Source organism: Pezoporus flaviventris, unplaced genomic scaffold (assembly GCF_033815535.1).
Source record: "Pezoporus flaviventris isolate CSIRO_AGI_PZ_B2104156 unplaced genomic scaffold, CSIRO_AGI_Pfla_v1 ptg000016l, whole genome shotgun sequence".
Lineage (NCBI taxonomy): Eukaryota > Metazoa > Chordata > Aves > Psittaciformes > Psittacidae > Pezoporus > Pezoporus flaviventris.
The window spans coordinates 11,444,261-11,470,407 of NW_026892564.1; the positions used below are offsets into that span (position 1 = coordinate 11,444,261).

Sequence of the window (26,147 nt, forward strand, 5' to 3'; positions counted from 1 at the left end):
AGGAACAGCACTAGCAATATATTCCAAACTTCTCCTTAACTTCCCCCATTTTCTTTATTTAAACCTTTATTCCTATTACTTCTGTAGTTGTTACCCAATATGCTTGTGCTATTGTTGCTCACTGGTGTTGTGGTTTTAGCCCAGCCGGCAACCCAGAGCCACGCAGCTGCTTGCTCACTTCCCCCCTTTTCCTCCCCTGGCTCCCAGAGGGATGGGGAGGAGAATCAAAAGAATGTAACTCCCACAGGCTGAGATAAGAGCAGTCCAGTAACTAAGGTATAACACAAACCACTGCTGCTACCACCAATAATAATAATGATAGGGAAATAACAAGGGAAGAGAATACAACCGCTCACCAGCCGCCGACTGACACCCAGCCTGACACAAGCAGTGACCCAGCCCTTCCGAGTAACTGCCCTCAGTTTATACAGTGGGCATGACATGCTGTGGTATGGAATACCTCTTTGGCTAGTTTGGGTCAGGTGTCCTGTCTCTGCTTCCTCCCGGCTTCCCCTCCTCCCTGTCAGAGCATGAGGCTCAGAAAGTCCTTGGTCAGTGTCCTGGGTTCAGCAGTAGCAGTCATGTTTTTCCTTTGTGTTAACTGGTGCAGTGCTGTGTTTTGACTTCTAGCTTGAGAACAGTGTTGGTGAAGCCGATGTTTTCGGTTGTTGCTAAGTGATGTTTACCCTGACCAAGGACTCTGTGAGGCTCATGCTCTGCCAGGGAGGAGGGGAAGCTGTGAGGAAGCAAAGACGGGGCGCCTGACCCGGGCTAGCCGGGGAGGTATTCCATACCACAGCACGTCATGCCCGGGGTGGGGGGTAACTGGGAGTTACCCGGAAGGACAGGGGCTTCCGGGTGGAACTCGCTTTCTTGGCCGGTGGTATCGTATTCTCTTCCCTTGTTATTTTCCCTTATCATTGTTTTAGCTGATAGTAGCGGTGGTGATTTGTTGCTGGACTGTTCTTGTCTCAACCCGTAGGAGTTGCACTCTCTCGATCCTCCTCCCCGTTCCTCCGGGAGCGGGGAAGGGGAGAGCCCCGGTGCGGGGGGGGGAGACGGACACGGACCTTGATTGTTGTCAGCTCGGCACCACTCACTGGGAGTGAGTGAACAACTTACCTGACTGGGTTTAAACCACGACAGTCAGACTAAACATTACTGAGCAGCAACTAAAAACATTGATGTTATCAGCATTGTTCTCAGGCTGAGAGTCAAAAACACAGCAATGTACCAGCTACTAAGGAGAAAAATGACTGCTACTGCTGAACTCAGGATAACTGGAAGCTTATGCTGGGTCCTTTCTTTTGTCCCTGTTACATATGTTCTATAAGAGACACTTTACGCCTTTTTGCTAATACATTTCCTACTTTAGGTCAAAAGAGAAAACAAATATGCAAAAAACCCTATCAAAATAGTGCTGTGTGGAGACCTCATAGCAGCCTTCCAATATCAGAAGGGGGCCTACAAGGATGCCAGAGAGGGACCCTTCATCAGGGACTGGAGTGACAGGACAAGGAGTAATGGATTCAGACTTAAAAAGGGGAGATTTTGGTTAGGTATAAGAAAGAAGTTCTTTACTGTGAGTGTGGTGAGGCACTGGAACAGGTTGCTCAAAGAAGTGGTAAATGCCCCATCCCTAGCAGTGTTCAAGGCCAGGTTGGACAGAGCCTTGAGCAACCTGGTCTAGTGGGAAGTGTCCCTGCCCATGGCAGGGGGGTTGGAACTAGATGATCTTAAGGTCCTTTCCAATACTAACTATGATTCTAAAATTCACAGACTCCTTCCACCCACTTCTCAACCTATTTCAACAGGATCCAATACCAAAATGGCTGATGCTTGCCATTTGTGTACACTCTCAAATTCCACAAATCCTTCCTGAGCTTTTTTTTGATGCTCATTTTCATTACTGTTGTAGCAGAGCAAATGTTCAGAGTGTGATCTACTGAACTACCAGCAAAGATTACTATTGCAGAATCTGCAATTTCTTAATGAAAATGAAGTTGCTCCTGAAAATAAACCAACATAATTAGCAAGGCAGTGCTGTGTGAAATTTGCACCATTCTCTTGTTAACCTATATGTCAAAATGTATTACTGTGTGTATGTAAATTTGCATTTGCAGTTCAGTAACCTCACAGATTATGATCTAACCACTTCTGGAAACATAATGCTACAAGAAATAAAAGCAACTCTAGTGCCTGGCTCTAATTTGTTATTTTATTAGAGGCTTTTTCTTCAGTGATTCTAACTGCTTAGGGCTTGATCTTCATAAATTGCATCCTGTCTAAAAGGAGTCATTATTTCTACAGTGAAATTTCTAATTCCTTCTCTCCTCTCAATTAAGTCAAATTAGTTCTCCCTTGCATCTAGCTTCCTCATTTCAGGGTTGGGCCCAAGCATACAAACATACAAGCATGTTACAGAGCAGCACTATTTCTAGTTACTTATGAGTGCAAAATTTTGTCTTTTAGGGAGATCCTGAGATCCTCTCAAGAAGCAGGTCACTGACTTGATCAACTGGGCACCCTCATGGTGCATCACCATCTTAACCTTGAGTAACACAGTACAAAGCACAAGACGTTTCATTTTCAGACCTAACATGTCCTGCGTTGACCTATGTAGCCCAAAAATGAGTTAAAGCAGAATGTTTAAAAATGTTTTACAAACCAGTATTTTATATCACCCTCTACAAAGAAAGAAAAAAAAACCACCACAATTCCAACATCAGCAGTCCAGCTCCCCACCTTCAATGCAGTTGCTGACACACAATTTCTCCACCAAATTACTTCACTTACACCATCACAGAATTTGCAGCAGCAGAATCACCCCTTTGTACTTCTGCTGATCAGAAACTGCAGGGACTCATATCCTTGAATAATAGTGCTGACTGATGAAGATGGATTCACTGAATCCTACTTCCCCCCTGCATGCAGCCCAGCCCATTTCTCCCATCTCTAAGCAGCAAATAGCGTTAGATCTACACCACCAGATCCACTCCTCCTGCCATGCAAAAGGCTCCCATTTCTATAGCAAGTACATCCAAAACTGGTTGAACTCCACAATGCTGCTCTTAACCAACATGGATTAGGGTTCAAGCTGCTCGTTTACCCCACTCCCCTGCCTGATGACTGAGACACTCCCTCACATTCTTTTCCAATTCTAGCTGGAAAGGGTTCAGGGAAGGAGTAACATGCTCAAAGTTACAAAGCATCTTCCACATAATAAATAACTAAACAAATGATTCAAACTAGAAAAGGAGACAACTAAGGGAGAAAATTAAACAGTTCTGTAAAGTTGTAACGGTGTAGGGAAAGCATGCAGGGATTATTAAATCATTCTCTCTTCCAATACAAAAAAGCCAGTAGGAATCAGGTTAAAACCACAGAAATAGGTAGTTCACCAGACATTGAATAGTTGAGCCACAGAGCTCTTTGTCAAAATAGGTACTAAAAATGCACGTGTCTTCAAAGATAACAGCTGTCTCTGGATAGAAATCCAGTCAGGATAATTAAATATGTAGAAACCACATTTGGCTCAAGAGCTCCCTAAGTTTTTGAGTGGTCGGAAATCTGTGAAACATTTAAAAATAATCGTATATCCTCATCCTGTTCTTGCATCCCTCCTAAGCAGATATTTATGACTGCATGTGGCCTGACCAGCACAGCAATTCTGGCAGATCCAGACTTCACTCCAAAGCCAGAACAAAGGCCTCAACAAACTGTCACAATTCCTGAAAAAAAACATTGAGCATTTGCTCTCATTTCAGCAACAGAACTCTTCAAATTCTCCTTGTAGTAACTCCTCTGGAATGCCAGCTTATTTTTATGTAGTACAGAGCCTTCTGGTTTTGAGCTACAAAGCTAGTGAGGTTTTGTTGCTGCTGAGGTTTTGTTCTTGTGCCATGAATTGCTGACATGATGACTGTGAAAATGCTCTGCAGGGAAACACTGCAGTATTCTAAAATATTAAATATTGATCCCTGGAATCTGTGAGGTTTTTTTGCCTTTAGTCTTGCCCTGTGATATACATACTATCTTTTCTGCTCACCTCTTTGATTATGCATACTGTAGGAAGGACTTGACATCAGTGGTTCAGCTACTTCATCAGAAAGTATTGCTGAAACCCTTTAAAAATGGAGATCATTACCTGTCATTAATTCCTTTAGAACATTACACAGAGCAAACCCACGAATTAGGGAATGCTTTTAGAGCAGCAGTCAGTGTGGCCAGCAACATCTCACCAATCAAAGGAAAGTAATCCATCAGTAAATTATGCTTCTCTCCTGATTCAAACAGGCCTGTATGACTTTGTACTGAATAAGAAAGCCACAAGGTTTCATCAGCAAGAAACTCCATTATGTCACCACTGGACTTAAGGTACTCACTGTGCTCACTCGCACATTCATCACACAATTTTGGCATGCGATTGAGATACAGTAAAAAGACTGAGCAGATTTGAATGTTAAACTTCAGTATGCTCAGTGACTGCCATAGCTCTTGGATTATAATACCAGGTTTCAGCTGGCCACTATATAATTATTTTCATATGGCAGAATAACTTCAGCAGGGGAGCTGATCACAGACTTACAACAGTGGTTAGTTCACTGCCTATCACTATAAACAAGAAACATGCAAGCAATCTTGGTTTTTCAGAGGCACAGTGGGAATGTTCAAAATCTCAAATATTTTCATAGTTTTCGTCTCGGCTTCATTTGTTTATTCATGGGGGGAGACAGCAATCCAGTTCACAAGCTGTACTTACGGCCTAGCACTATCAAATAGCCCTCCTGGGAAATCTAACCTGTTGTTTGTGAAGATGAGAGACTGCAACAGTCTGTTCTGCCTAGTGAGACTACAAATGCTGCATCTAGCCTAAGTTACTAAATACAACTCAGTCTTCATCTGCAATGCTCCTATTTCTTCCATTCTGGTTTTCCTCTCAGCAAACACAATGTGTAATTGTCCTGAATTATGTGCCAGTTGTTCAGTGTGGGAGAAGAACTAGAATGAAGCCAACAAGACCAGATAACATAGATCCTGAGGGAAGACAGGCAAGTAAACTCACGGGAATTACTGCTGGCTTCTCCCAGGAAGGCAGCTCTAAACATTGTTTTTATCCCAGCATATATCTTTAAAATATTTTGCTTGGATACTTACACAGATCAATTAAAGTCAGCTTTAGAAATAAAGCACTGGCCTCAGTCATCATCTGGGCAAGGTAAAACATTTAGATTCCTAACAGGATTGAAATGCATTTACAAGATCTTCTACAATTCCTTCTAATTCAGAAGCAATTCTCTATTGTAGTTTTCCACATAAAGGACAGCAAAACCAGGAGAAATTTCTTGATTTCTACTGTCCCATGCTATTAAAATACCAGAACAAATATTATCGAGAAAGATGAAACAATGACAATTTTACAGTTCTAGAGAACTGAAGGTTTCAACCTAACTTCCATTAAGAAACAATTTGGAAAAAAACTTAGTGCAACTAATTAGGCCCTAATTACCAAATTCCTAGTGGTAAGATTTGGTGATAAACTGCATACAAAGACACTCTGCTAACTTCTTTTCTGAATCACCACCAGTTAATGTGCCCCACTGAATTTCATAGACACAAACACATCCTATGCATACCACATTCCAAACCTGGACTGTACTGAAACAACTCAGCGGGAGCTGGGAATCATTTCATTGCAGCTTTACAAAGACAGCTACTTTGGCTCCCAAGTCTGCAAATTACAAGGTAATACTGAAGTGTAAACCAAGATGTATTTTTTGTACAATTTTCCTGACAAAACCTTATGTTACATGTTGTTAAATATGTTGGAAATGATATATTACATAAATTAGTTGAAACACCGCATGTCAAGTCCTCTCTACAGCTTATGGTTTGATACATAAGCAGAAAAGACAGCCTTTGTTTCTTTTTGTACTATGTCAGAGAAGAAAGACCAGTCATGCTTGAAAAATCAACTCGAAAGTGGTTTTAGAAAGTCACACAGAGTACCACAAGACATTAGTGATGATGATAATTAGCACTAAGACATGCATGGCTAATATTGTATTTCTTTAACTAGTAACCCCATCATACTATACTACAAACAAAAGCATGGGTTGTGCAAATATTTTGTTTTGTTTCAGTAACATACCTCTCAGTCACTTGTTTTTGTGCTTTCTCTCTTTCTTACTCTTCTAAAACATTGCAAAGGAAATGGCATCTCTCTCTAAAAAACACTGCAAAGCTAGTCTTTTGGCTCTTTCAATACTCCCCTCACATGACAAGAATGATTAAGTAAGTTTTAAAAGGAGCAAAACCAATTTCTTTCTCCTTGTCCCCATCTGACTACCAGACTCAAACAAGAGGATGAGGGGAGCTTGCATCCTTTCTAGTCAACCATCTTACCCTGCAGCCATCCTTCTCCCTCTAGCTAGCCAACATCAGTCCCCCGCAATGCTCTCCCTTTTAAACCCTGCCTTCAGCACAGATGTGATTAATTGCAATTTACTGAACACTCCTAGTCTGCCCAGGGACCAGCCTCCAGCTTGCTCTACATCCACTGTGTCACCTCTACAGGGACAAAACCAGCACGTTTCCTTTGCACCTCAGTACTAATGGGGCATAAAGAGCAGATCTATAAAAGCTGATACTCGGTGACTTTTGAAAGCAGAATGGAGCAAAAGATAACAAAATCACCTGTAATAATTCTTCCCTTTCTGGCCCAAATTCCTAAGAGGTGTTTTCCTCTCTTCCTAAAGCGACTGTCCTCCATGTAATGGCTCAGCTGTTAATGTCACTGTCTTTTGAAACAGGTCATGCTAATGGCAAGCTTGCTTTGCACATACTGCTTCGAGCTCATTAATATGCATGTTCTCTCTCTGTTCATTTGTTTCTCTATTTACTTTGAAGTTGCCTCACTGGAACCTGCACTGCTTTTCTGTGTTCAGATCTTGGCTGGCATTTCTCAGCTTGCTACGTCTCTGTTTTTTATCTAGGACGCAAATGGGACCAAATGTTGCAAAAGTCAGTTAACAGCAGCTCGGGTGATATTTGGTGCCCAGCTGAATGAATTTCTTGGCCTCCTCACCCTCACTGCTGAGAGATGTTCTTTCTACTTGCTCTCAAATTGACTGTTTACATTGCAAATTTTAGGGCAAGTAACATCTCTGTATTTGTCAAGCACCTGCCCCAGGACAGTACAGGCCCACATTGTGCTTCTATGAAAAATAACACCACCTGGGTTACCTTAATTCTCTAAATGTCTATTCCACCTGAAAGAGCTATTTCCAGCATGGGAGAAGGAATCAACTTTGACTCAGATATCAGATTCTCAGTCTGATAAGGGAAAGTGATTCAGCTGTCTTCTTTTTGCCTTTGTGATTCAGGAGCAGCTCATTATTCAGATGACAGCATTGTAACTGGGAACAGAGTCAGTCATAACTCGGAACTTCTTTGACAGGGAGGAGCAAAAGTATTTATATTTTATTCAGAGGTCACTATATTAATATCTCTCCATACAGAGACCAGTTCCAACATTGTCTTCTGCAATAGGCCCATGTCATCCAAGGTTATTTTGGGGTAAAAGACTTGGAGATACTGTTTTCCTCAAAGTACCTCCAGGGACAGCCAGTTAGCTAGTGTCTCTTGAGGCTGCAGGTTGTGACAAGGTAGATCTGCTTCCTACTAAGTCCCTTCCTAGCAAATCTGCAGACACACAACCTTCATGATTCCTCCATACAAACAACAGTTTATTCTCAGTCAACATCCATTAGAAAACCAAGGAACACACCCTGAAGCATATGAGAGGAACTGGCTGTGACCAAGACACTGAGCCTGTCTAACTAAGGAGTGAGCATGGTTGCTTAAACAAATTTACTAGCCTTTTTCTAGAGGGCTGCAGGATTAAAATCAAACAAATGGGTACAAATGCCTTTTTCAGCCGATGGGACTCTAAGCCACTGCTAAACCAGTGCATCAAAACCATTACAGTTTGAATCCACCTTCAAACTGTGTCCAAGTTACCTCCAACCCTTTAAATCCCCACAGCATTTCTTGCACAGAAAAGCACTAGTATGCTAGGTAAGTTTTTAAGTAGCCAATTCTTCTACTGGATCTCACAAAATTTTTCATGACACAAAAATATTTCAATATGCATCTGTTTTTTAATACAATATAGTTCATTAAATTATTTGCAGCATCAGTTTTAACAGGATCCACAAAAGGAAGCATACATAAATTAAAAGAACTAAACTGAGCCAGTGGTATAGACCAGGATCACTAACCTACGTCATCATGCAAAGGGCTGCATATGAGTTATTTGGAAATGGCAATACAACAGGGCTGACAGGTAGGCAGGAGCTGAGAGTCCCGGCAACTTGACAGGGCACTTCAGTGCAACCTGAGAGTGCTTAACACACAGGCCATCTAACATCTAACATCTTTAACACACCACATCTTCCAGTTCACACTGTTTACTGGCATGTGCCTCATTTGACGCAATACAGAATCCATCTAACAGCCACTAGCTGAGGCACTTGACCTCAGTCTAGATCTACTGCTGCACAGCCTTGAGTTAGTAACTATATATTCTCCAACAGGAGCAATAGCAAGGATGCTACATCATCTCAAAATCCATCATACACTACAATACACTGAACAACTGCAAATCAGAACAGTGAGTAGAAATAGCAGTGGTAAGAGCCAAAGTGACCACCTGTGGAGGAGCTAACAGTGTAGAGATGAGAGCACACACCAAAATGTAGTTTTATTTTCAAAATTACCTTGCTTACTTGTTTTCAGCATCTTTAGGTAGCCAAACAGCTCAATGTGCAAGTGGAGATAAGTGGCATTCTTCGGAGGCCGGTATTGGAACCAATGCTGTTTAAAATCTTTGTTGCTGACACAGACAGCAGGATTGAGTGCATTCTCAGCAAGACTACTGATGACACCAAGTTGTGTGGTGCAGTCAACATGCTGGAGTGGGGGGATGCCATCCAGAGGGACCTGGACAGGCTCAAGAGGTGGGCCAGTGCAAACCTTGTAAGTTCAACCTAAAGGGGGCCTACAAGAAACCTGGGAAGGAACATTTTAAAAGGGCTTGTAGGGACAGGACAAGGAGTAATGGCTTTAAACTGAAAGAAGGTATATTTAGATAGGTATTTGGAAGAAGTTCTTCTTTGTGAGGGTGGTGAGACACTGAAAGAGGCTGTCCAGAGAAGCTGTGGCTGACCCACCCCTGGCAGCATTCAAGGCCAAGTTGGATGGGGCTTTGAGCAGCCTGGTCTAATGGCAAGGAGGTTGGAATTGGAAGATCTTTAAGGTCCCTTCCCTAAACCATTCTGTAATTTCATGAAAATCCATCTCATTCAGCCCTGAAAATTGGTGGTTATTTAATGTAAAACATAAAACTGACAACCTGAAGACGAGTGCGTTCAGCTTTGCTCTTACTAAAATCAATGGAAAAATACCTAAAACTCTGTGACTGTCACATCATAGTCATCTGCAACCTGAAAATGCAGTCAAGCTCTAATGAGATAATGCACATCACTTAATCAACCAAAGAGGATAGATGAGAGAGCATGCCATAAAAAGATTTTGACTCACAGTGGCTAATTTCTGAACATCTTCATCAGATGCTCCCAGTGAAGCAAGTCCTATCTCTTGTGAAAACTGCGCAAACTTGGGATCAGCAAGTAGAGGCACGTGTCCCAAGAGTTCATGGCATGTATCCCTAAAGGCATGAAAAGTAGAAGAGATCATTACAGAAATTAATGCCACAATCATTCCATAATTAATTAAACGTAAGCCATTTTATATGACCTCTACTTTAAAAGTCTTACCATGAAGCACTTTTTTTACAGTGTAATTGCTCTTCCCTGTGCATGGTTCCATAGAAATATTCATGTTTGCTTCTATTAAGTAGATTATACATCATTTAACCCCACCTGTTCTGTGACTTCCCCATCATTTCTAGATTGAATGGAAGGGCCTAATCACTGCTGTCTTCCAGGCTTAGTACCATAAAGACTGAACTGCCCAAAGGAAAGCCAGATGTCTCACAAGTATGGTTTTCAGCATTTCTTTCCATGTGCATCAAGTTCAAATCCAACACATTCCCTCTTCCTCTTCCCCATTCCTCTTTTTGCATGTGGGTACAACTTCACAACCAAATATTTTGCCACTTGCCACTATAAATTCAGGGTAATATTTACAGTGGTTTCTGTGTGCTTGATTTCTTGTTTAGTCCTGAGTTCCTTCTACAGTTACTGGGTACTTTTGTAACTTGATCCACTTTTCACCAAGCAGGTTTCAGAAAAAGCAGAGAAGCCAAATCATTTCAGAAAGAACTGCTGTACACACCTGTAAGTGCATTTTAGCCATGACAAAGTGCAGATATAAGTGTACAAAAAACTGCCAACCAGCCTAACAGAAGTGCACATGCATCATCTATAAAAGCTCTCAAACAATTCTGAAAGTTTTGGTGCATTTGTGCTAAGAAAATAATGGACCTGGTAGTAAAGTTCACTTTAAAAATCAGATCTGACATTTCCTTTGCTTTTGCCTCTTCAAAGACATTTCTTTTTTATCTTTTTTTCTTTTTCTTAAGCTGTAAACAAATGCTTTAAAGGCAGGGAGAAAACATCAAGTTTTCTGCTTTCTATCCAAAATCATCCAATTTGTCTTTTATAAACTATTTTTGTTTGGAAAGACAGAAAACCTGACACTTCAGATAAATCATGAACAGAAAAACAACACTGTATTATTTAAAGTCTCCTTACTCATTATTCTTCACCAAGAAGGCTGCAGCAACTGTGTCTAGGTAGATAGTAGTAGTTAGTTTCTCAATGCATGCAAATGAAGATTAGCATTTTTGGCATTCCTAGGTTGCTTCACCAAAAGCTTATCAAATAGAGTTTCAGTACTGAAGGGAGACATAGAAGCTTCTCTTCTCAGCCCAGACGGCCTCACTGACAGACGCTTAGCAACATTTGCTCATGTTACATTCACGCCTTTTGGTGAGACAAGCACCATTCTGAAGCTGTACATGAAAAGTTTAAGCCAATTTCATATACAGATAATTCATTCACTGGTACAGAGAAATTACCAAGTTTCATTTCTCTTCCTTCCTAGACACAGGTATTTCCCAAAGAAGCAAGGGAGGTGAATAGATAATCTTGCTCCTGATAAAACAAAAAGTACTTTTGGCATGATAAAACAAACATGATCCATGAACACTGACTACAGATCCAGTTGTAGCAATATGGGCTGAGTGCTCAAATTTGCTGTGTGCCAGTATTTTTAGTCAGCACCCATAAAACATGTTTGATATGTACAGGTGGGCAGGAATGGTATCAGACATCATACTTACATAAGGAAAATTGTTTGCATTTGTTTTCTACTGCCTGATAAAGCTTGTCCTGAAAGTAATATTTCTTCCCTTGTTTCTACACCATTGCATGTCCTTTCAGAGCCCTGGAAATTCCCAATTTCTCCAAAAGCAGATGGTAAGAAGGCTTTTCTTTTATGATCTCCACATCCCTTTGGTGATGCTCTGAGTCTTGTGAGATGATCAAAGTAGCCTACCACAAGACCCATAGGTTAAATAATACTCCTTTCCTCACTGGAGCTCAGACTTGAAAAATTGACTGCCTCTGCATGATATCTGTCTCTTTGTTCAGGAGATGGTTTGCATCGCTTGAACAGATAATCATCAATGGTTAATAACCTTTCTTAAATTCCTCCAGTTCCAGACATAACAATTTCTTCTGTCATCTCCTGCAAGCTTTAGCTTGCTAACAATGCAAAGGACAGCAGTAAAAATGAGTCTGTAGTCTCATAGATATACCCAGAGAATTCCCAGAACCAAACAATTCACTGGAGGAACCTGACTCCTCCAACCATCACCTTCCAACACAGAAATGGGCGACAAAGCCCATTCTCTGGAAGTCCAGCGCTCAAACTCCAATTCTCATTTCTCATCTTCACTGATGAAATCAACATTGATTCCTGAGTATTTCACCTATGCTGCACTGCATCAGACCACATGTATTTAACTTCGTATCAGTAGTTCAAATAACAAGAGCAAAGATATACTGGAACTGGCTTCAAATTCCTGGCTTTGGGTAAGGCTTCTACAGCAGCATCACTACTATTGGTACCTGCGTGAGTGTCTACATCTCTGTTTTCCTGTGCTAAAGCCACAACTCCCAGAAACAAATAAGCAAAGACGTGTTATTCCTTGTTCTGAACTGGGACACAGGCTCTTTGTGTCACTTCTACCCTTGCAAACAAAATGAGAACAGACAAAGCCTAGCCCCTTTAACTTGTCTCTCCTGACAAGGGGAGGAGGATAAGGAGGCAGAAGTTATTTGTCTCATGCCTTTAGCCTGCAGATTCTTCCATTAAAACTATGCAAAACAGTATTTTTAATATGCAGTTATAAAGAGGGGAGCTTGAAACAAAAATCATATGAACAAAAAAAAAAAAAAGACCAACAATAAAAAAAAAACAACAAAGCAAAATCTTCCAGGCAGAACCATCAACTACCATTCAGTATTGTCATTGGAGTCTCTTAGATGTCCCTGCCAGCCTGGCCCTTTATAGATAGCCTAAACAATATAATTCTTCATTTAACTACCAAAGCTTGATTCTTTTGTTTTGTTTTGTTCAGAAAATAATTAAGTTCCTTTAATTTATTCACACACATTGCTCAGAGAAAATAAGATTTTTGTAATGCACTTTTCACAGCAAAAGATTTTTCTTGGAGTAAATTAGTTAGCAGAGCAGAGGAAATCTATATAGCTCTGTGAATGTAGTAGAAACATAATGAAACTCAGAAAGAAATGTTCTAAAATGCATATAGTAGTGATACAGATCAAACCAAATGAACTCTCTAATTTGTATCTAGCTCTATAGCCTGGGTGTTAAATCTGATGGAAAGCCCACTGAAGTCAAAGGGAGTCTTTTTACCAGATTTATGTCATTGAAATGCAACATTCACCAAGCCAGGAACCTGCAGCAAATCTCGTTATGGCCCCGTATATCAACCAGCAGATCTCAGGGCATTGCAGCTACTGCAGAGACAAAGAGCTGTCCCCTCTCAAGTCAATTTAGTTTTGCCATTGATTTAAAAAAAAAAAAAAACGGGATTTCACTCTGTATTTCTGATAACACTTACTATATGCTCTAACTATACATATAAAAAGAAAAACACATTTAAAAAGGTATTTTCAGAATTTTTCTATGGAGTTCCTAATAGTCAGTACACACTATTGAATTTATGTGAAGAAACAGGTCTGCAAAACGAGAGTAACAGCATTAGAAAATGACAGCTTCAGTCCTCTGTCAGTTTAAATTTAAAGGTGCTAAGACTATAACCTGGATTTTTAAGTTCAGCCCAAAAACTGAACTATTATTACTACACAGTGACTTTGCAGGCACCATGACCAGAAAGGTTACAAAAAAAGCAGCTGCCATTACTATTAAGGATCAGCTGTAACACACTGCATAATTGTGAATGTAAGCAGCATCCTCCTGAAAAGTACAGGGGTCTCAAATATACAAATCAATGAACCAGAGAACATCAAGAAAAGCACAGACACACTTAATTGATTCCTGGAAGATGTTCCTTCCTTTGTTCCTGTTGGAGTTATGTACCTAAATCCCCTATCAATAGATTAAAATGATCTTCTAGTTTGCATTAAGTTAATAAATGTCATCCTTCTTTTACTGAATATTGGCAGGTGCTGTGATCTGAGACACTGGCTTCCCACAGGAGAGGAAATCATGGGTGCAAAATCTGGTACTTCCAAATTTCTTTTTTTAATATCTAGAGATATTTCAGATAGATCAGAAGAGGTCCAGCATCATATATGAAAACCCTTCTTTTACACTGCAGCAATTTGCCCACAGATTTAAGAGATTAAAATTATAATTACAAATTATAAATTATAATTACATAGGTTACAGAAATGAATTAATTTCTTCAGGGATTACCACCTCTTTCCCAAAAGGAAAACACACACACAAAACTAACCTCACAGCACTTCAGCAAATACTTTGCCCAGTTCACATGCTGAGGAAAAAAGTAGATAAGTGTATAACAGCACCACCTGGTGACTCCTGCCAGAATAATGTTAGAGCATTTTTAGTTCCTGCTTAATACGCGGTTTCATTAATCCTTTCACATCCAAAAATATCACTCCATGGTTTTGGCAGTCTATTCATGAAATCAAAATTAGGCATGCATCCAAATGTTTGCAAGGCTGGAGCTGAATATATATGTATGAATCCTTTGTGTAAATTTGGGCAAAAAAAAAAATACACTCAAGTAGTCCAAGCTGACTAAACAACAGCTACAATTTCATGCTAACCACCTGATGACTGACTCACTGCGAAAATGTCATTCCTTGTGGTTAAAAGATCAGCGTATGACTTTGGTAAAACTACTTCCATATTATCTGACTGACATGTATTGTTCTGTTATTACTGTACAGAGCACACCATATATAAAACACGACAAGAACTACAATCGCTTTGATCTTTTTTCCCCCTACTTTTCAACAAGAGACCAAATGCTGAAATATTTCATCCAAACTCACAATATTCTGTTTTAGAAAAGCTGCAATGCTGTCCCATGAAAGCCTCTTATTTCTAACATGTCCCCTATAACAGGCTTTATAGCTAATATCCTCCCTGGCTGAGAGACTAATGCCTCATGACTTGCTTGTGTTGTGTTACTGGAGATAAATGAAGGTCAGCTGTGGAGTCTGACCCAAAGAAAGATAAATGGGGACGTAAGAAAACCAAATCGTAATTCTGAAAACATTTTTTTTCAGTTGATTCAGGGTTTTCTTTCCCCAACTTCTTTCCTTAGCTGTCCACCAGAGAATAAAATTTTAGATACTTGTTCAAAATGCTTAGTTCAAAACTCCATTTTTCAATGAAATATAATCCAGATAGAATTTTTTTACCCACCATATAAACAACCCAGTCATTTAAGAGCCTTGCAAAAAGTCCAAAAGAAGCCCCTGAATAAAATTCTGGCTCACCAATGTAAAGGGTTTTGTCATCCATGGTGTAAGTAGATTTTTACACTTGAAGGAAGGTTCCTGTTTTCAGTCTTGACAAATTCAGTTAGGTCGTTTAAGAATCTAGTGAGCATATTTTCTCAAAACTAAAGTAAATGTAGCAACTTACGGTTCCGGGGTGTAGAGAGGATCCGAGCCATGTCGTATGTACTGAGTACAGTGAAAAACTCTATATGCTAAGCCAGCTAAAAAATCTCGGGGAGACAAGTATCCAGCAACTGGTCTCACTGTGAAGCCAGACCTTTCTGAAGTGAAGGAGATAATAAAATACCACATTATATATATATATATATATATATATATATATATATATATATATATATCATTGTATCAGTTTCTGAGGACAGGTAGTGATATGTTGTCAATTATTGTACCAGAAGCATGACATGGAGAATCATGGCTGAAGATCACCACACATAATTTTCACCTATTATATAGGAGAACTACCTTGCATTGATAGCGTACGTTTAATGAAAACAGTTTGAGGTATTTCAAAGTGGGTCTGAATACATTCATCTAGAAAAGATGGTAGGGTACCATAAGTGATGTTCTCAAATCATAGATTTTTATGTCTGGTACCAAATGGGAGAGAAATTTTGAAAACAGAAGATGTCTTCTGTAACATACATTAAAAACTAACAGAACAGAGCAGGATTAAATTAAATCTGTTCTTATTTTTACAGATAAATTATGGTTTGTGACAGTAAAATACTGGCTTTCTCAGTTGAGATCCTCATTTAAATATTTAACGAAGTGTTTCTTTGTCAGATTGGTCCCAGTGGGAAATAATTTCACTCAGTGACTTTGAAAAGCACAATTCTCTCCCAAATTCATTCTTTATTCTTTCCAAGTGTTTACAGGAGGATGTTCCAGTTTTTTAATAGACACTACTATTGCTGTATTTAGCCTGAAAACCTGTTTCTGAAGGAGTGTGAGGGTTTGAGTTTCTAGTTAGGGAGAAAGAAACCATACACTTTAGCATCATTCCTTAGAGACCATAATACAATACATGAGACACCCAGAAGGACATAGCCAAATTCTAAGAGTGATGAGACAGTTACTACCAGATGCAGGTGTTCACAAACAGAAATTATGGATGAAGAAAGGAAGCCTTTCATTACAAATTCTGTATTTCTCTTAGCTAAAGATTTTCAACACATATCTGGGGCAAAATGCATTGCTAATTCCTCTCATAACATTTAACAACACATAATATTTTTTTCCAAACACCCATCTTTACCATATTTTACTTCTGGAGCTCCTGAAGCTCCTGAGCAAGAGGATTAAGGAACAAGCATGTGTATCTGAAAGATCCTTGAGGAGAAATTAAAATCTTAAATTAACTCTTTAGTGGCTTTTCCTCTCCTGCTAAGAATAGCAGGTTCATGTCTGCCACTTCTTCCATATGGGATAAATTTCCATTACAGATGAAAAATAAGAGTATTTTCAAACTTAAATATGTAATATACTGGTCACTTTAAAAATAACATTAAAGAGAGGTACCAGATCACCTATGCAGTCACATTGATTTTTTTCAATATATAAATATGACTTTAGGTATTGAGCACTCAGGAAGCCTCCTGTCCTCCAAACCTGCTCTCCTCTTTAAATTCAATTACCTTGTCATTTTATTCCCTCTTTTACCTGCCTGGATATTTAGGGGGATGCCCACTTGCAGTTATCAGAACTCCCACCCTGTGGTACAATCAGAAAAGCAGAGCTAACTCTGCTCTTTCTTTTCATTGTAGTGAGTGACTTTTCTCTCTGTGAAGAGAGGAACATCAAGTAATAACATTACATGATACATCTTCAGCTTTTTAACTCAAATTCCTACTTGCAAATACACAAACACAACTGTTTTGACTCAACAAACTTTCTGCCATGGAGAATGTCAAAACCAGAATGATACTTCTGGCTAAACTAAAGTCCACTGACAATGCAGAGAGTCTTTTCATGCCATGTGCTTTGTATCTAACAAAAAAAGAGTATTTTCATGGAACTCTATTTACATATTGACAAACCAAATATGGAACTTACCCTTAAGAAAAACAGAAACATCTTGCAGCTGAGGCACGTTATCCTCTCTGTATCCACAGTACTTAGTCAGCAGGGGAAAGTTTTTCAAATACTCATGACAAGCATGGGTAGGATAGAGTTTACTAAGTTCCCTAAATACCACCCCCCATGTTTTAATTTCTTCAGCTGTGTACTCCACTCTGGGAATGGGCTGACCACTGTAAAAAACAAAAGAATGCAGAATACATCTGAATACAACCAGATTCTGGACAGACTGAGGATGGCAAAATTTCTGTAAAAATTATTATTTAAATAAATAAAGGAAGACACAAACTTTTAAAACTATTAAAAACTATTTTGAAATTACAGCTAGATGCTTTTATCTTAGACTTTCTTATTTATGTTACGTTGTACATATTGCATTCATTTCTTAAGAATCGTATTTCTTACTAAGCAATGAAACTATTAATCTTCATATATATCATAGTAGAAAGATGGATTTCTTATACGCCATGTTCCTATACCAGAGTAATATTTCTCCGTTTATTGTCACTGATGCCTTAGCAAGTGGTTAGCTGAAGATCCTTATTTAGTCTAATTTGTAGATTCAGTAAGACCATCAGCAGACTGCACTTACTATGCATTCTTTAAAATACTTACTATTCACATGGCATCATTACCTAGCATTTTACAAAGTGAAGATCAGGCAGTTACATGGATGTTTAGAAATGTGTGGATCCAGCTGAAATACATATATTTATTGTTTAGATGGTTGCTTACATATGCAGATATGTTTGGAACACCAAATTCATGCAGGATGACACCATGAGGAAGCTCACCTCAGAGCCAACAGCCTATCCTAGGTGTAACTAAGCCTCTAAATACATCTCTCCTTTAACTACTTTTTCCTTTCTTCTGCACCATTCCCCTGCCTCCTCGCCCTTCTATAGATGTACAGAAAAGCCTTCCAGAGTACCTGTAAGCCTGCCTCTGATATCCAGGATTTGCCTTGAGTGGTTATAGCTAATTCAAAACTGATAGTGTGAAGGGTATGAAGGGATCCTTCCAATTTACACTACCTTGTATTTAGCTGCAAGGAATTTCCCATGCCATGGTCATGGGCCATCATCTCACATTATCAGGTCTCCCTAGAATACACTTTATAATCTTTCTCTGGATTTAAAATTCATGTTATAGCATGTAACCTGTACAATCTGCCTTCTCTGCAAGTATCTTCTTTTCCTGCACTGTAATGTACTACACATTGGCAAAGGGATTCAGAGGATCCTCCTCCTCCCCATCAGTCCCTATCTCCCACTCCCCTGTACAGGGCTGGCGACATGGGTGCTCCCAGCCCAGTGCTGCAGCTTCTCCAGTACCACGGACAGTAGCTGAACGGGTGTACTGGGCATGGGGAATCCTGCCGTAGCGGAACTGCAGTGCTGGGCTTCTGCTGGGGGTGAACTTTCCATCTTGGCTGTTGACCAGTTCATAGTGTTGCCTATCTCCATTGTACAAGGTAACAAGGAATGAGCCCTCATGTCATATGGTGATTGCTGCTATGCAGTCCCTACGTGCACAAGAGAGGCTCATCTGCCCCACGCTTACTGTGGCTGCTCTCTCATCTTTATTGAAAACTTCCCATTTAATCCCCTTGCCTTTCGCTGTATCAAAGAATTTCGATCCACAGCAGTTATCTGTCAGTCAAAGGCTACTTTGTATGAGGTACTCATTCTTGTTAAGGACTCACTGAACATACAATACACCCGCTAGTTCCCCTTCAGCCACTCTTTTGCAGACATGACAGGAATTGCAACACATTCAGTGAAGCATTTCTCATCAGCTGAAGCTGTACTGGGTCTGCGCCCATTCTGCAGCAGGAGTGAGTCCTTCAGGTCTAGTATCTGTCTTCACCTTTACACTTTATTAGCCTTAAGCTGCCTTCCAGCTCACGGAAAACATAACAGCTATTCTAAATTGTACCATACATGACAGATACAAGCAGGTTACTGCTCCATCCACCTGAGGTTGCCAGAATACTGTTCAGTAGCCTTGTCACTTTTTTTCATACCTGACCTCTACTGTGGATGCTGCCAGTACAGGTCAGCGCTGGCCCAGCAAAGAGGAAGAAGTGTGTGCACCAGGTGAAAAACTCAGGTTTTTATTTAGCCTGCCACTAGAGAGGTATAACACAACCAAGGATCTGAAGCTTGGTCCCTGCTCACTAAAAGGTTTATAACTTAGTTATTGTTTCAATTAATTCACTAGTACTGAAGTAAGGTTCACTGAACATTAATTCCTTAATAGGATTTATGCCTAGGAGAGCTGATCTTATTTCTAGCTGATCATGGCATTGCTTTCTTTATCTAAAGGATCAAGGCAGCCAGACTTGAGGGAGGACCTATACCTTTCTCACTCAGCTCTGCAAAGCTCATTGTTCTTGCCCTCTTATTTCAGCAAGCAAGACCCACCTTGCACTCAAACATTTCAGTAAATCACATAAATGGCCAGCCTGCATAGCCAGTTTTCTTGTGGCTGACTCCACAAGCCAAGCCATCCTGAATTTTTATTTCCCCTTATTAAAACAGGGTCTTTCCATTTTGCCATGGTCATGAGCTATCAACTCATAATATGAATTCCCTCTTAAACGTAGTATTTTTCCTCCAGATTTAATTTTCTCAACACTTTTTCAATCCCTAATCAGTCTCAAAGGATTAATTAGCAACATCAACACATTTTCACTATCTTTAGGGTAGAAGCTAAGTGAAGGAAGGAGGAAATTTTTTTTGGCCCATTTATTTCATACAGCTGATCTTTACTGCTGTGTTCTATTAATGTGTCTTTCGCTTTATCACCCAGCACCAGCAAATAGCTGCTTCTCCAAGTTCCCTTCTTAGTGTTTCTCCCTCTCTCTCCACTACAGAGGCCTCTTTTATGTTCAAACAAAGCAGAGCATCTACCACTATATAACTGTAGCAATTCATAAAGGAAATGCTGATCGGGGATTTTCAATTCAACAATTTATTTACAGAGCCAACTCCTTGTAGCCAGTTTTTTTCATCCAAAGCTGTTATTTTTTTCAGGAAACAAATGTTTTGGTTTTGTTTTTTTAAAAAATACTTTTTTTTTTTTTTCCTGGCAAAGGAAAAGTAGAAATGAATCAAGCCTCAGCAAGTGATTAGGGAGGTCACTCACCTGGAAGACACTAAGAGTTTCAAGACAATGCTCTGAATTTATCCCTAAGGGAAGCAGTCCTTACAACAGAGCTTTTCTTTTCGTATAAGTAAGTAAATAGTTATTAGTGATAAGACTGTTCCAGCGTAGTGTCAAAAATCTCAGCTCCTCAGCACAGGGAGCAGAAACAGCTTAGCTGTAGCAGCATGGAATCCTTCCCGAGCTGATTTGCCCTTCCCTCTGCGTGGCTTAGGCTGAGCTGCAGGATGCTGAGGCTACATGTCTCCCTCTGGGCTGTCTCTACAGGCATACTTGGAGACAGTATAGCCCAGCAGACATGGCACATGCCTGGGGTTAAGATAACCACAGCGTGAGACCTGTGGAGTATGAATGAGCTTTTGCCATTTCAAAGTAACTGCTTTAAGCACTGGCTTCCCAGAGATTTTGTAGTCCCTGGGTAAAAATACTTGAAGCATTTTGTTTTCCCTCTGCTTGTAATAACTGGAGAGTTTGAAATCTTTTAAAGGTTTGAAAAGATCAATAGGGTGAAGGAGCACTTCTGAGAAGTTTTGCTGTAGTACAAGATCTGACCCCCAAATAACATCTGGTTTGTGTTGTTTGGTTTCTGTAATGTGCCTGCAGAAATGGTTCTTGAGCCTTCAATACCTACAGAAAGAAAAGGTTTTTCCTTTCCTTTATCTGTTTTTCTGGGGGTATGCAGGATTACTCTATGTGAGTTTTGTGAAAAGATTTTTCTCACTGGTTTCAGAGTGAAAAAAAAAAAAAAACCACCTCTTTGTAGCAGAAGACCAACCACTGCTAGCGAGCCAGCTGCATGATCTTACCAGCACTTAACCAGCTGAGAGGGAGAAGGAAAGAAGGTATTTCCAGCAACTTAGCAGCTGTGAAGTGCGTGGCACTACTGTTACCATCATGGGTGAATGGAGAACTGTCCAACTTATGAAAGAGCTCTAGGAACACACACAGTCTGCCCTCACCCACAGGTACCTGCTTGCCATTTCTTACTGCAAGAAATGCTAGGCAAGAAGCTAAACCTACCACAAGCATCAGACTAGAAAAAAAAAGAAGATAATAAATCAATCAACAGAAGAAGATAATAAATCAATCAACAGACAAAAAAACTGTCTCAATTTATATCTGAAAGCTGTAAAACTTAGGACTTACCTGGTCAGCCTAGGAAGCTTCTCTACCAACCAGCACCCTGCTCCTAGCATGCAGCAGCTCAGTATGCTGGATGACTATCAGGAGCCCCCAGCTAAATAAATGCCACCATGAGTGGAAAAAAGGGGAACCAGAACTGGCACTTACCAATTTATTAGATTGGTAATAGCTTAACAACAGGAATGGGACAGAAATAAAGGAGAAATACAATCAGGATTACATGTCACAAAGCAGAGTCAATCCTCCTGTCCCCCCAGCTTTCTGCAGCCCATATACTAGCCCTATATGAAAAACAAAAAAACGGAAATGAAAAACCTTCACCCCTTTTTTTGCTTCCTGACAGAATGCGCCTTCTATGAAAGGAGAAAAAAAAAAAAAAAAAAAGTGTTATATTCTTTAAATAGGTACAAATCCCAAAGGAGAAGAATTAAAACCTGAAAAAGTGTGGTAAAATGGAAAAGAATATGAAACTAATATGTTCATTCCCTTGAGAATGAGAGCTTAGGCCTGTTGCAAATGAAAGCTAGAATATGATTAGAATTAGTTGAATACTTCTGTGACAAGAAAATTGCAACACAGTAGGTGGTTGTAGGTAGCACAGAAAGTTTTCTGATTTCCACTCATGGTAACAACACCACTTCCACTATAGAGAAATTCACTGACTGAATTTTGAGAAATTTAGAGCTGTGTTAGCAAAAACAATTAATGGCATTTTGCAGCGTCCAGGATACTAAGCACATGAAAAGAAAACACTAATTTCATTTACAGTGAGCTTGTCCAATTACAAAGGGATTACAGACATGTACAACTCAGCAGTGCATCAGTCTGTCATTAAGACATACAAGCATTTGTAAATGAGTTTCTTCAGTTTTAGCAGCTATGAATAAAATGCTGAAGAGATAGTGCTTACCTTTCAAATGCTTTACTTGCCTGTATCTGTACCAAAAACATAATGGGATTTCAAGCATCAGGTTTGCCATTTATAGCCTACACTAAACTAGTCAAAGTTTAAAGGATGACTTTGTCTACTGTTAAACTTCCATCCTACAGAATGAAGTAAAGAATGAATCCTAAACAGTCAGCAGCACAGGGAAGAATTATGCCAGTACTTACTATTTATAGCTCATGGCAACATCCACAAAGTATTTTCTTCTCTGTCGATAGACATTGTCTTTAAATCCCTTAAGCAAGGAAGAAGAGAGTAATTCACAATAAGGACAGAAAATTGGTTGTAAGAATTACAAAATAAATCACTAAAGTGTTTATTTAGTACTAAATTATACTGTATTTTGATTAACACTAGCTACACTACTGCAAGAAAAGATAAGGATTCCTCCACTTTTTTCCCTACCAAAGTCTCACAGGAGTTTTTTTGAGTTCCTCCTTGTCTGATCAATAACTTCTGACAAAAGTGCTGACTTACTCAGTTGAAGATCATTCAAGAGCTGAAAACATGGTACACGGGATTTAAAAGTCTGTCACGTGTAGTGAAACTGAGACTAAAACCGTTAACCAATACGGAGTGGGTTAGGGCTCTGATGCTGAAGTGGTGCTGTACTGGTTCTGTAACAGGGTAATTCTCTTTGGTCCTCTGGCACCCATGCACCACCACAAAGGCAGACACCAGAAGCGGCCTTTGAAAGACTCATCACAGACTTCACAGGGCTTTTTTCCCCCCATCTCTAACACCTAGCATTCCACATAGGCTAACAAATGGTGTGTAAATTATGTTTATAGGAGATCCCCCAAGTGTAAAATATATATTCATATAATGCAAATGTCTTTTTTCATTGTCTGTAAAACTGAAGGCAGATTTTCAGCAGAGCACTCAAGTATTTAATGAAGGCACCAGCTCAGAACATAAAAGAGTATCAAATGGCCCGTCACAGCCACTGACTCAAGGCTGGAATGAGCTGCCACTACAGCTTCTGTTTGAACCAGATTACTGTTCATGGTTGAAGGTAATCAACAGGCTTTTCCATTCTGAGAAAATGTGAGGTAAATCCTAGTTTATCATCAAGAAGTATATGGCAGAAACCAGAATCTAGGAACGCACTCCCCAAATGAGGGCCCACAGTGGGGGGAAGGGCTCGCACATGGTAGAGATGGCTGGGAACCAAACAAGGTGATGACAATTATCATGGTTGATAGGCAGGCAGGTGACATTGGAGACATTGAAGTGGGGCTGCTAGGGGACATCATGTTGATGTCCTTTTGCTTGTGTACACAGGTGTGAGGGTCTGCGCCTGAGCTCTCACCATGGCATGGGTGCTGTAGAAGCTGTGGAGCAGACAGGACAGAAGGCAGCAGCCTGAGTGCCATTTCTGCACTGAAGTAGAACCCCAGACCCAGGGCCACTAGGAGTACCTGCTCTTCCTTAGCCAAGGCAGTCACCAGAGAGGTGTCCGCACAAGCCCTGTAGTACCATGGTATACAGATGCATCACCAGAAAGTCCCCTACACCAAACTGGTCTTTCTGCAGTCACAAATGCAGAAACACACTTTTCACTATCTTGGACAATACCAGCAAAAATGTGTGTGACAAAACCCACAGGAGATTACCACCTACAGGTAGAGTTTAATCTGATTCTACTACAAGACATTCTTATAGTCCGATATCTTAGTTCATTACCTACTTCCTTTCAACTGGAAATTTCCTACAATACCAGTTTAATCCAGCCTATTTTAGGAATGAATATAACTAGCTATCACCAGCATCTTTCAGCCAAGTTGTCCAAAGGTAGAAACTTAGATCTGTAACACATGAAAATGTACCATAAACCCTTGCAATAATCTGCCATCTAAAGACTCAGAGGTTAAGCATTTACGGACATCAGTCATATGAAATAAAACAATAACAAATCTATTTTTCTGCCTCTTGCATTGAGCATTTGGGTGCACATACGGCTTGCGTGAAATGCAGGCTTGTCTCCTGTCATCAAAGTCCGAAAACAACGTGAGGCACTTTCTCATCTGATGCATTCATGCAGAAACAGGAACATCTTGTTCTATTTTGTTTTGTAATTACTTCTTGAGTGCCCAAGGAAGTACTCCTTCATAATTGTTTCTTCTCTGACACCTAGGTCAATATCAATTCTTACCTAAGAGCTACGTGTGGCAGAGCCAAAGGTCATATTGATCTAAACTCTTCAAAGTTTGAAACTGTTCTATCAACTAGTTCATTAAAAAAAAAAAAAAAATAAATGAAAGCAGAACAAAAGGGGACATAGTTGTTGAACAGTGAAGTTTTCTAGAAGATCTCTTTTTTGAGTGCCCTACTACAGAAAAATTAATTCACTGAAACTACTGAAGAGAACTAAATCCCCACCTTCTGAAAATCACATGTTCAAAACAGCACTCAGAATCAACAGTTAACAGGCTCTTTATTTGATCGGCAAATAACCTGAACAGATCATCTACAAGACAATTTTACATTACACTTACAGGGTGATCTGCATCCAGCTCAGATCCATACATCAAAACTCTTTGTGAGCATTTGTCTAATTCAGATATCTTCCTGGGGAACCAGGGTACACAGTCAAGATCTGCAGAAGACAGAATGGGAGTTGAATGTACTGGCATATAAGACTATGCAGATACTTGTGCAAAACGTTTGTCAGTGTCTAAATCAAGTGATACAAAAGCAGCCTTGCCTTCTTCATCAGTCCAGATGTTTTCTGGTGGATTGAGAGAGACAATATTCGTTTGAAACTTGAGCAACTGGATTAGTTCATTAAATTCTTTCTTACTGCAGTCGCAGTCCACAAAAATTTCCACCTCCGAGTTCCTTCTCTTCGATTTTCGTGATTCAATATGAACCATACTTATATGTTTCTCCTGTGGAAAGATGAAATAACAGATGAAATACAGACATACCAGCTAGAAGGCATATTCCTCATTAAAGCTTTTCCTAATTATTAAAATGTGTTTGCATTGAAAGTACTTACTTTGTATTTACGCAATTAGTGACACAATACTGATAACAGAAGAATCTATAGACTGAAAGTAAAAATAAAACTATTATTCTTAATGAAGAAAGTTAACTAATGATTTCATTTCATCTATCAAAATAACCTTTTGTAGAAGAAAGTATAGGATTATAACTTGCATAGAATCACAGAACGGTTTGAGTTGGAAAGGACCTTAAGATCATCTAGTTCCAATCCCCCTGCTATAGGCAGGGACACCTCACACTAGACCATGCTGCCCAAGGTCCTGTCCAACCTGGCCTTGAACACTGCCAGGGGTGGAGCATTTTATGCTTAAATTTTATACTTACATTTGCTATAAACACTAAATTCTAATGCAATTTTATTAGGCAATGTACATAATAATAATGTTAATTTAACTAGATTCGAGTGTGCTCACTTTCTCTTCACTGCACTGCACAGACTTAACAACCTAACACTTTTATCACACTGCTTTGCCTCCACTGTCCTTAGACACACCCCAAAGCCCTCTTCAATCATTAGTAAGTCAAGCAGACTACGTGCAGTACCAGCAGACTGACCAAAAACTGTATATTGCATGGGGATCCATATGGGAACCAATACTTCACCATTTACATTCTAGTTAGACACATGAAACCCTGACCCTGCAAGCACTTAAAGGTGCATTTAACTTAATGACTGAACACTGTCTTGCAGCAAGACTGCCACCACCACTTGACTGTATATAATTTAGATT

At 39.7% G+C, this 26,147-nt stretch overlaps 1 protein-coding gene across 1 annotated transcript in view; it reads right to left on the minus strand.

Moving 5' to 3' along the window:
• TPH2 (tryptophan hydroxylase 2) overlaps positions 1-26,147 on the minus strand; it is a 53,970-nt gene that overhangs the window by 23,556 nt on the left and 4,267 nt on the right. Inside the window, exons 3-8 of the mRNA XM_061454780.1 lie at positions 25,115-25,298; positions 24,906-25,006; positions 22,575-22,642; positions 17,127-17,323; positions 15,199-15,334; positions 9,604-9,730 (exon numbers count right to left, since the gene is read on the minus strand). Coding sequence (XP_061310764.1) covers positions 9,604-9,730; positions 15,199-15,334; positions 17,127-17,323; positions 22,575-22,642; positions 24,906-25,006; positions 25,115-25,298 — 813 coding nt within the window. The remainder of the gene's footprint in view (positions 1-9,603; positions 9,731-15,198; positions 15,335-17,126; positions 17,324-22,574; positions 22,643-24,905; positions 25,007-25,114; positions 25,299-26,147) is intronic.